Source organism: Asterias rubens, chromosome 5, assembly GCF_902459465.1.
Source record: "Asterias rubens chromosome 5, eAstRub1.3, whole genome shotgun sequence".
In the NCBI taxonomy this organism is placed as follows: Eukaryota; Metazoa; Echinodermata; class Asteroidea; order Forcipulatida; family Asteriidae; genus Asterias; species Asterias rubens.
In genome coordinates, this window is record NC_047066.1 from 17,007,492 (window position 1) to 17,020,378 (window position 12,887).

A 12,887-nucleotide genomic window follows, 5' to 3' on the forward strand; every position below is an offset into this window, starting at 1 on the left:
GAACCCTTCTAGAAGGTCCGAGAACTCCGACAGAAAAGTGTTCATTTTTGTCGCAGGAGGGCGATAAACTATCATCAGTAGAATATGTTTATCGTTGCATTGAGCATCTACTTCAATATGTTTAGATGATGATGCTGTCAAGGATGATGTAACGACTGTGACTTTTAAGTGTTGAGACATGTAGTAGTCCATGCCAGACTTTCACCAACTTATTTTTAAAACAAAAATGAAATAAAATAAAAACACACAAAATAAAAAACACACCGATATCTCTGTGACGTCGTGCTTAACTAACCGGTTGGATATCGACAATGCATTGCCATATCGCGCACGTGTGTACAAAAAACACAATCTACAAAACTTGCACAATCTTCACATTGCACGCAGTTTTTTCAGAATCATCAACTTAAGCTGCCATACAAATAGAGCGCAAGTTTGCAGATTGCACACGCTTTTGCTCCCTTAGCAGATCCAGCTGACAATTCAACAATTCACAGGTTGCGCAGCAGTTTGTCCCGATTCGTTTAGCAAACTGTTAAATGCGCTCCACTAGCGTAGACTCAACACAACAGGCAGAAGTTGTAAGCGTGGAGGAATTTTGACATCATTTTAGCCGGAAAGTTATGTTATTGGGGTAAATAATCTGACACAATCGTACCTCAACATTAACAAGCAACATCTCCTGTGTACCTCATGTGAGTTTGAAGTATACTGAAGAGGTTTTTGATGCATTTGAAACACTTTTTGTCCACAAACAAAGTTCTATTAAAAAAACGCTGTTTTTCTATATTTTTCCTGAACACTTTTTTTTTTTTGGGGGGGGGGGTGGAGGTGAAAAATCTCACTCATACGTAGCTGGCCTTCTCTACGTTCACATCATTGGAAAGGTCTAGAAAAACTATACAAACAATACACCATTGTGTGACCTTGACTTTCTGTTCAAACCATAAGTTGGAAATTTCATAAATTCATACTCAAGAATTACTCCTAATCGTATCAGGTTGCACATGTACATGTAGGTCGAGTCTGCTTCATCATTTGCACAGAGATTATATACCGATTTGACTTTAACTAATTCTGGTTTAAATCAGATATTAGACCCCAATTAAGTATTGCAAACCACATTTAAACCACAAAAAGGAACACAAGAAACATGTACATTTATTGTATGTACATTAGAAGCACTTGGGTGGCTGTTACGCTCTGTTGACCATACGGTTTAAAAGTTCATGAAGCCTGTGTATAGTATCCATTGAAGATGCATGCAGCCTGATTTAAAGGCAGTGGACACTATTGGTAATTACTCAAAATAAGTATTAGCACAAAAAATTACTTGGTAACGAGTAATGGGAGAGGTTGATAGTATGAAACATTGTGAGAAACGGCTCCCTCTGAAGTGACAAAGTTTTCGAGAAGGAAGTAATTGTCCACGAATTTGTTTTCGAGACCACAGATTTAGAATTCAAGGTCTCGAAATCAACCAACTTAACGCACACAACTTCATGTGACAAGTGTGTTTTTTCTTTCATTATTATCTCGCAACTTTGATGACCAATTGAGGCTCAAATTTTCACAGGTTTGTTATTTTATGCATATGTTGAGATTCACCAAGTGAGAAGACTGGCCTTTGACAATTACCAATAGTGACCAGTATCTTTAACATTACATTTTGTGAGTCTCTTAACAGTAAAATGTTGTCCTAAAGCTATCAAAAGCCGTTTCTCATTGGACTTTTTTTTGCCGCGTTCACACGGAAAGTTATCGTGATTGGCGTTGGTGTATTTCTACTGTGCGTTCCCACCTGGATATATATCCAGAATATATATTGTGCGACGTTGGCATAGCAATTTACAGTGTGGTTACTGTAGGTTTGCAGTGCAGAGCTGTTCCACTTGGACTTTTTAGCGGCCCTGCTATGTTACCGTCCGTTGCTGCTTGAAAAGCCTTCTGTGACCTCTTTTGGCCTGTTAGTTTTATGGTAGCGGGAAGTTGATGGGGAGGTTAGTTTACCCTGCGTCCCCATTGGATTTAGTTTTGTCATTCTACAGAAAAGTCATGGTACTTAAACCAAAAAAAATTGAATAGGAACACAGCTTTATACACGCTTCCCAAGCTCATACATTGTTTAAACTTAATACATAGTTGGCACGCATGCTGTAGGGATGTCATTGTGACATCATCGGTTTTTGACCTCCATAAATTCAGAGTCGATAAATTTGATATTTAAAGGAAGCGTTGCCTTGGATCGGACGAGTTGGTCTATAAAAAGGGTTTGTAACCATTTTTTATAAAATGCATATGGTTGGAAAGATGTTTTAAAAGTAGAATACAATGATCCACACAAGTTTGCCTCGAAATTGCGTGGTTTTCCTTTTACTGTGCGAACTAACACGGTCGGCCATTTATGGGAGTCAACAATTTGACTCCCATAAATGGCCAACCGTGTTAGTCGACGAGGTAAAACAAAAACCATGCAATTTCGAGGCATGTTTGTGTGGATCATTGTATTCTACTTTTACAACATCTCTCTAACCATTATGATTTTATAACAAACGGTTACAGAATGCTTTTCAAAGACCAACTCGACCGATCCAAGACAACGTGTTCCTTTAACAAATTCAAAAGATAATAAAAAACAGAAATTCACAAATAAAATCTAAATGCTCATAATTAACTGTTTTTCTGCTGTGTTAACAGATATGTTGGCTACAGAGGTTTAGCATCAAGTTTAGTTGAGAACATAATGTCATCTACAGGTGACACCATTGTGTCACAAAGCCATGTGAAGCTAGATGTAAATGAAGAAGTTCGTGCTAACATGAACAGCAATTCAAAAGTAAGTGTTTCACATTGAAAAATTGCTTATTAAATTTCTGAAAACAAAACAGCATTATAGGCTGAATGGCTATTGTTATTGCCTACATGTTCTCTGTCTGTCCATCTGTATGTCTGTCATTCCATCTGACTACATAGTTTAGTTTCCGGATGCAAGTGAATTGGAAATGACATGCGGACTTGGAACTTGGTTGGGAGAGGGGGGGGGGGGTCTCCCTTTAGGAAAGGAAAGTTTGGATTGCTTTTGAGATCAAAAGGTCAAATGCCAAGTCACAGTGGTGAGTTATAACATGTTTTCTGCATCATTGCTTTACCTTACAATCAGCTATTTTGTCATGAAACTTGGATGGAAAGTTACTCTTGAGATAGAGAAACTTGACTGTTGTAGGGGGGGGTTGTTGTTCATCAGAGTCCCAGACTTATCAGACAGGTTCCCCTCAAGCAATGCAGCACAGGCTTCTGTTGGACATTTTTCCTAACTCTGAAGAAGTCTCCAGGTGAGTGGTGCTCAATTCTAAATCTACAGCCACTCAACAAGTTTATAAACCCAAAGAGATTCAAGATGGAGTCACTTCACACAGTACCATTCTCTTAGGGTACCAGCATGTGTAGTATCCCTGGACTTGAGGGATGCCTACCTACATGTCACCACATCCCAAGAGATCATTCAAAATGTCTTGGTTTCCAATATTTGGGAGTGGTGAACGAATTCAAGGTTCTACCATTCCGTTTGTCAACAGGCGTGGGCACTCCACCATAGATTTGGGGAACATGTTTCCACATATGCTTTCCCCCCATTCTTCCCAGGATATCAAAAGAACAGTGCAGGGTCATTCTGATAGCAAAGAAAGAGCTCTCTGCAGCTTTTTGGGGGGAATGAGAAACACAGCTACATGAAAGTACAGATAAATTTGAAAAAAGCAGTAAATACATAATACATGTATATTTATATTATTAATCCTTTTATGTTGCTAAACTAACTTGAAATGGATGATATCACTGGCTTACTGGTGTTTTTATTTTATTTTAATAAATCTTTTAAAATTAAGCTGGTTAGTAGAAACTTAGCTGGCATTTGGCAAGCAAAAGAATATACTTGTACTTTGTACAGGTAGCTAAAAATATACTTATCTTAACTCGGTGAGATCCTCATTTTGTATGATTGTTTGTTTGTAAATCCGGACATCAAATTTTCTTTGTTTCAGGTAATGCCAGCAGCAACACTTACACACTCACAAAACAACCATAAGGTTCAAAGTTCATCGGAGGTGCAAAGTTTGAGTAATGAAAGTCAGGGAGATGATTGTGAAGCAGACCCTCCACCACCTCCACCCCAACTCAGTAACTCAAGCATCAATTTTCTACAAGATTTGCCACATTCTGATAGGCATGCCAAGTACAGTCACCAAAGTCCAAATATACAAAAGGAAGAAGCCAGCTCACACGAAAGTTTACAATTAGTCAATAGTTCATCATTAAGAACATCAAACCATCCAACTGACTTGCATGGTGTGAATGAAAGGAAATTGAATGATACCAATGGAAATGGGTCAGTTTACCCAATGGAACCAGATATTTTTGAGACTAGAAAATCTACAAGGCATCATATGAATAATGTATCCAGAAGCAACATGCTTAATGGCAGTGGCCACTCAAATGATGCTCCAAGAATTCGGCGTCCTATCTCATTTTTGACTGCTCTACAGATGAGTGAAGAGGTTGAAGTTATAAAGAAAAACCATAATCATGGACCATCAAGAAGTGAATTTCCCAGAACCAAAGACCAAGACAAAAATGAAAGAAATATTTATACAAGTTTGGCTCAAGCTGCTGAGGAACGACCCCCTGCTAAATATGAAATATCAGTATGACTATTGTTATTCCATTTACACACTTTGCATACCATTGTTAAACTGTGACACATCGTAGAGATAAACATGTAAAGCTATGATAAAAAGGGGGAAATGTTGCTACTTCATTGTTATTTGGGATCCATGTACATGTACATCATGTACTGCGCCTTGAACACCCAGCAGGGTGGATATGTGCGCATTACAAGTCTTATTATTATTATTATTATTATTATTATTATTATTATTATTATTATTATTATTATTATTATTATTATTATTATTATTATTATTATTATTATTATTATTATTATTATTATTATTATTATTATTATTATTATTATTATTATTATTATTATTATTATTATTATTATTATTATTATTATTATTATTATTATTATTATTATTATTATTATTATTATTATTATTATTATTATTATTATTATTATTATTATTATTATTATTACTATTATTACTATTATTATTATTATTATTATGAACACCCTTGACAATTTAGATGTTTTGATTAGTGGTGAACCTATTTAATGGCTACACTTCGATGGTTTTCCTTGAATCTGGAGGTTGTTAGTTCATTCAATGTAGTTTAAATAATTGAATGTTTCTGTAACAATTAGTTAATTGATACTGATCGTTTCTGTGTTCAACAAATAGAAAACAAAGACTGCTGTAATGGGTATTCAACATCATGACACTTTTGTGAAACAAAGATGTTTTCTTTAATGCGGGAATTATGTTCTTTCAACTTGCAATGTGATTTTTATTTGTTTTTGCCTCAGGCTGGAGATGGGAAAACAAAAGATTGGTGTATTTTTCCCTAAATTTATTCTTGGTGACCAGGAAAAAAAATAGTTGGTAAATCTATTTAACACCTTAACAAAAAACTATTGTAAATAAAGTGTTGGTGACATTTATGTCAAAAGAAAAGTTTGTTGTTCGAAGTTGTTTCCTAAAAACAAATTGATACGTCTCAACATGCTATTAAAACCAATGCAGGCTAAACATGGTGCAACACACACACACTCAAGCACCCATTTGTGTAATGGTGTTAACTGAGGACACCCCTTTGCTATCCCATTGGTTTTTTTTAGCGATGCCCCCATTGATTTTGTGTAGGAAAGGACACCAAGGACTGGCCCCAGGTATGTCTTTTTCCCGGATCCCCTTGGCAAAAAGAATAGTGCTGAAATAAGCCTTGAGAAATACAAAACTATATATAAATGTGTGCAGAAAAAAAATTGCTTTATATAATAAAACAGATATTGGATACAGTAATTTTAATAACATCAGCACAAAGAATCTTTAAAGCTTTGCTAGTCTCAACAATACTAGCACTGCAGTAGGAGTTTGAACGCAATTAATGTTATAGACTTTTTTACAATGGCAGAGTACTATGCTTGTTTGGTAGACCATAATAATAATGGTGTTGATACCTCTTGTTATTGTTCATTTTTCAAAAATGTTTTCTTCCTCCGCTGAAATTTTCTTTGGCCACAAATAGTGAATTTGAAACTAAAATGGCATTTGAAACTCAACAAGATGAAGACAGCACAAGAACAATGACTTAATTAATAAGATTGATATTATCTAATTGCAAAATTTTAATGATGAAATTATACAATATCAAAAGTTGTCATTGTACAATACTTTCAACTTTGCTGAGGTCATCAATGTTATATTTGAAAATGCTGTGAACAAAATGTCAATGTATATTCAGTTCGCAGTAACAGGATGTGAAAAGAACTGTCCTGCTTATTTTACTACGGCTGGGACTACCACTTTCACTTATGGATCAAGGGGACTTCTCATGATTAACTTTAATGCTGCGGATTGAGTTCTATTATGGAGGGTACTTATCGTTATTAATTTCACTGACGTGGAGTGAGTTCTTAATTAGTCTCAACGTCAGGACTAACCTGCTCTGGGATATGTAAGTCTTGTAATAGGGATTCAGAGGTTTCACTGTACAGTCAGTCACTGCCCTTATTGGTCAGAGCTAATACTCCGCAGCAGTAACATTAATTATGAGAAGTCCCCTTCATAATTCATTTTTTCTTCCTACCTTTTGCATAAGTTATGCTTTTTTGCTTAAATATTTGTTAACATTTGATTTAATGTAATTCGATACCTGATGACATCATCATCATGTAATTAAGTATGTGCTGTTCTTGATGTTGTGGGTTATTTATTTATTTTATTAGACATCCACAGCCCAGTTAAGGCCAACATCAGGAGGGGTAGGAAACAAGAAGAAGTATTAAGTTCAGGATTGGGGAAGAAATCCTCAAATACAATACATTTCTTTAGCATGAATTTATTCTCAACTGTGCCAATAAAGTATCTAAACACTTACAAACGGTCAGATTTATCGGAACCTGAAACAGTATGCAAACAAATAACTGATCATTTTGATTCACAGTTATCTTCTGCGCATTTTGACACCTATTTTGTTGCGCTACAGTGTTGTTTGGCGGATTTATGGGCACTTGAGTGGTTTAAGGTCAAATTTCAAAAGTTGTAAAAGCAAAAGTTGCACAAGCATTGCACACAGACAACATCAAGACAATCAATCAATCAATCAACCGCAGAGACAGCAAGGGTCTGTCGCGACAATCTCCTGTGTCCGCGTCCTACAGCCTCTCGCCACATGTGGTCGATTGTGCTAGGCCGACCAAGTTGTTGGGCCCAGGATGGTCAAGGGTGGCCTCTAGGTCTCTTCCAGCCAGGAGCCGGTGCTAGGTCTCCCCTGGAGTTGATGGCGATGCTTAGTGCTTTATAGCTGGGATGTCAGCTAGGTGAGCATCATGACCTGGCGGCGTTGAATTAGTTGGTTGATGGGAGGCAGACATGTTCTTTGGGTCACCTCATTGTTTGTTGTTGACGAAGTGGAACCACTGGATGCCGAGATTTGATTGTTGACACCTCATGTGGAACGATTCCTGTCGATTGAGGTCGGATTTGAGGGGGTCCGTGTTTCTGAGCCAAACAACAAGACAGGAATGACGCAAGTCCTGGGGTGGATTTCACAAAGAGATGGGACTAGTCTTTCTCGAGTTAGGACCAGTTAGTCATCCTAACTTAGACTATCCATGCAATTTGTTTATCTTCTAGGACTAGTCATAAGTTAGGACTAGTCCTAACTCTTTGTGAAATCGACCCCTGTATACATGTATATGGACAGTTTAGTAGTAAGTTTTAAACTCTTCAGCTTCCAGATTCTGCGCAGGTGTTCAATCAAGACAAAAGACACAACATTTTTCTGTTTACCCAACCATGAAATTTATTGCAGTAGCTCCTAAGACTTCTAACTTCACTGCTTAAAGGTTCTTTCTGATTTTATCTTGTAAACTCAAACTGCTGATATCCTGAAGATAGTTCTCGATACTTGGCGTTTCCTCCATCACTGTCCTAAACGGCAAGGATTCGTCTTCTCATCTCGAAACACCTTTCCCTGTCTTACCATATCAGGGAATCTGGCTTTAATTGCACTGTTCACGTTTGGTAATTGTCCAATTCTCACTTGGTGTATCCCATCATAAGCATAAAATAACAAGCCTTTGAAAATTTGGGCTCAATCGGTCATCGAAGTTGCGAGAAAACAATGAAAGAAAAAACACCCTTGTTGGACGAATTTGTGTGCTTTCAGATTATTTTAGTGAGAAATTACCTCTTTCTCAGAAACTACGTTACTTCAGAGGGAGTCGTTTCCCACAATGTTTTATACTATCAACAGCTCTCCAATGCTCATTACCGAGTCAGTTTTTAAGTTAATATTTGTTTTGAGTAATAACCAAACATGAACCTTCCCTTTAAACCCATTATAATATTGGTTTATGCCCCCTATATCTCTGACCCCTTCGCTTTGTTATTGACAAATGTTGCTGATATTCATCACAATTGATTTATCCAACACGCGACAAACAAATCGTTAACAAGAGGCGGGCAAAAATAATACTGATCTCAATCGTCACAGTACAACGCTCTTGTTTGAATAGGGGCTTTTGAAACTTTTGAAATTTGACCTTAAGCCACTCAAGTGCCCATTAATCCGCCAAACAACATCGCATCACAACAAAGGAGGTATCGAAATGCACAGAAGATAGCTGTGCATCGGATTAATCAATTAATTTTGTGCATACTGTTTGAGGTTCCGATATATCTGACCATTTGTAAATGTTTAGATACTTTATTTGCACAGTTTACTTTAATCCGACATTTCTATATACATGTAATGAACTAACAGAACTAACATTTCATAAGTTATATGGTCTTTAAATGAGTCTTTTAAAATGAGTTTCCCCCTGGTGAGAGCTGTTGGCTCGATATCAATTTATTTAAAGCATTAAAAGCGTTATATATTTTCGGTAATAATTGGGACAAAATGAACAATATGTAACACTCACTTTAATTGTTGTGTTTGAAATGTTGACATGCGAGATCAAAGCGCCTGACTGATAACTTGGTTCATATAGATTTAGTGAAACAGTAAATGAGCACAAAATTACACCAAAAACTTAATGGAATAGTACAGAATTGGTAAGAAACAAAACTTGTGGAGATCACAGATTTACGTAAAACTTACACGCACGCTCTAATGATGATGATAGTAGAAAACATCCCTTTAAATATTTCTGTCTGAAATGCCATATTTGCTGAGAAAAAAATATATATAATTTCGCATTTGGAGTTTATTGCTCAGTGAGCGTTTGATTCATTTTTATTTTGGCTTTGATGCAATGCAAAATTTGTATCAGTTTTTACACTATTCTCTTGTGACCCAGATGGCCGATTGATCTCAAACTTCTACAGGTTTGTCAGTTTATGTATATGGTGGATTACATAATATTCCTTCAAACTTTCCTTTGCTGGAACTTTCAGATGTGCGTTTGTTATTTGCTGAACACACCAACAGATTAAAGAGGATATTTTTTTATACATGTGTAACGTTTGTACCTTTAGGTGTGTTTGTGATGTGCAAATGAACTATGTTGCAATAACAATAATGATGGTTTTTCCGTAGAATACAATATATAATCAAAAGAACCAGATTAAACAAAATAAAGTGTACCTAAACGTAATTAAAAATAGAAGTCATTAAAAGAGTTTCATGGACCATTAAAAGGGACGTGTGCAAGTCAAAAGCAATTATATTTGCTTTAGCATAAAGAATTCACTTTTATTATGTAATGTAATATGTCTTGTCATTGTTTGTGTGATACATGTATTGTATGGGGTTGTACGTGATATGTTTGGTGTTTATGTGTTGGTTGGATGTTTTAAACTGTCATAGCTAAATCTGATTTGCCTTCACACCTTTTATGTTTAAATCATCATCATCATCATTTAGCATTTTTAATTAAAGAACATTTTTGGTATCTTATTTGCTTATGTTATATTTTGCATTTTCTTTATTTTCATTGTATTTTCACCCCAAAAGTGTGGAAATAACAGTGTTACTTCCATATAAATTTAGAATGGAAATTAACAGCGATATTTTGTTGTTTCTGTTTTTCAAATTTTATTTATCTATACTATAATGATCCCGCCATGTTTTAACGTTATAAGTGGTGCCCGCACCCTGCTGAATTGATGCGTCCTGGGGTCAATTTCAGGGGAAACCGTGAACTGGGGGTATGTGTTTGTGTTGTCACAGTCAAAGCGGAGCAAGAAGTAACCTTGCGGGGGGGGGGTACCCTTGGGTTGTTAGGGGGTCTGCGTTGTCTCATAAACCCGTTGGGCGAGCGCCTAGTAACTTTGCGCATACAGTGCAAGTAAAGAACAATGCACGGGATCACTGGGAATTAACAGAGCCATGACGGAGCTGGGTTACAGCATGTGGGACAGGGAGAGGTTAGGGGCACACAGTGGTACACATCTGTGTGGAGGGGTGGCATTAACCAGACGAGAAATACTACAAAAAAAGGGTAAAAGAAAAGGGACTATTGATGACATGGGATAGGAATATAATAAACTGAACGGGAAAAAACAAACGAAATGGGAAAAGAACCACTAGCAGGACCCCCGCGAAATGGGCCCAACATGAGTTATTGGCAGGCAAACGGTGCAAGCAAAGAAAATGCCAACGCAAAGGATCACAGGGATGGAATCATGTTGGATGTGGAACGGGAGAGGAGGAAGGGTCATACAGTGGTACGTCTGTGGGAAGGGGGAACGGCAAAATAATGATGGGGAAAATGAACAATGCATGGGTATGGGAAAGGAAAAAAGGAAAAGGAACTATGATATTGGATATGGAACTATGATGTTGGATATGGGACCGGAAAATAATAGACTGAACTCAGGAAAAAATCTAACAAAATCTAAGAACATCTAGCGGGACCTGCGCAAAACTGGAAAACATGAGCTATGGGCGAACAATGGGTGCGTCGACTAGCTTCCCTGTGTGGACCCCATTTTGGTGAGCCCCTGATCGAACGACTGGTGAGCTAATCGAATCCCCAAGTGACCTGTTCCACAAGCAAAGCACTTGGGAATGACGTCAAAGCTATTTAAACGTAACCAAAGAACAATGCCAACACACGGGATCGCGGGTGGACGGAGGCGTGCGTTAGATATGGAATGGGAGAGGGAAGGAGCACACAGACAGGGAACTGCAAAATAACAAATTGACGGAAAAATTAACTGGGCTGGGGAAAGGAAATAGGAACTTATGGACGAAACCGGGTATACATGTAAGTGGGACTGGGGATATAAACACTAGCGAGACCAGATTGAACTTGGAAAACATGAATGGGAACGACAAAGAAACGGGGGAAAAGCGACGGGCAAGTGTCAATTTCACAAACCACTAAGATTCCTCTTAACTTAGGATGGGTTGTTTGCCACAGTGATTTTTATTGTGACTCTGAGTGTCCCTCCACTTAACCACCCCCCTTCGCTACATTTGCAGATTTGCAATTAGTAATAGTGGGTGCCGCACTTCTAGTCAATATAAACGACAAGGGAAACTGACTGGGTAGATTTCTGAATGATTTTGGGGGTTGAACAAAGAAAACTTTACTAGAGTGGGACTCGAATCAACGACCTTGGATTACTGTGCCGGTGCTCTACCAACTGAGCTATCCAGCCCTATGTTGGCGGTCCCCTATTTTTCCAATATCTTTGTTCGAGGGTGCCAGTCAGAAGCCATACAACCGCCAACTGCTGTGTAGCCAGGGATCACACCCAATACAACCTGGGAAGTGGCAGCCAGGGGATCACCTTAAGGGGATGCGACTTTTTGTTTCAGATATCAATATAAACCACAAGGGAAACTGACTGGGTTAATTTTTAAATGATTTTTGGGGTTCTCCTGCACTTAATGGTTGTATGGCTTCTGTTCTGTGACTGGCACCCCCCTGACAAAATAGGGAGAACGGCAACATAGGGCTAGATATATTAGCTCAGTTGGTAAAGGGTCAGCACATTCATACCAGTGGCGGATCAGACGTGGAGGCCCCACACAGAGTGATCCCTTAGCTCATTAGGATGGTGACCTTGGACTTCAAAGAAATCTCCCTGGCTCATGACAAAATGTAAATTAGCTGACACCAGAGTAACTCAGGATATAATAATAATTATCTTCAAGTACGCACTAATCCTCCAATCAGATTTGCAGAATGGAGTGGTGATATAAACCAATATTGTACGGCTAATATCACTACCATGCGTCTTGTGTGTTCTATGGTTACGCGCCAAGTTTGCTTGAAGATAAATAAGTTATCACAGGCGCACTCGTGGAAATACAGAAAATTTAACGCATCTGCGTCCCATACCCACCTCGGCATTCGGCCTCATTGGATATGGGACGCAGTAGCGCTATATTTTTCATTTTCCACTCGCGCTTGTTTGATAACTTATAATTTATAATAATAATATCGAAGTTGTATCTACCAAACAAGGTACTCAAGGCCCTGAGAAAACTGAATGTAGAAACTAATTATTCGGTCCATTTATCGGTAATAGTAATAACTAATAATATTATTGAAAGCTTATATAGTGCCCGTATCTACCAAGGTACTCAAGGCGCCGAGTATAAACAAACTTCCAGAAAGATAGGTTATTGCAGTGAAATTCTGAGACCCACTTATTTATTTAGCACCTTATAATTGTTTACAAGGTGCTACGGCGCATATAGTCTTGGTGCAAGACGTTTCTCTTTTCCCTGTCACGCACACCGCGGCC

General features: G+C 37.8%; 1 protein-coding gene across 1 annotated transcript in view; it reads left to right on the forward strand.

Moving 5' to 3' along the window:
* The window catches only part of LOC117290356 (palmitoyltransferase ZDHHC5-like), a 73,703-nt gene extending 68,815 nt beyond the window's left edge, over positions 1-4,888 (forward strand). The window contains exons 7-8 of the mRNA XM_033771705.1: positions 2,698-2,836; positions 4,041-4,888. Of these exons, the coding sequence (XP_033627596.1) occupies positions 2,698-2,836; positions 4,041-4,706 (805 nt within the window). The 3' untranslated portion in view covers positions 4,707-4,888. The remainder of the gene's footprint in view (positions 1-2,697; positions 2,837-4,040) is intronic.
* The last annotated feature ends 7,999 nt before the right edge of the window (positions 4,889-12,887 follow it).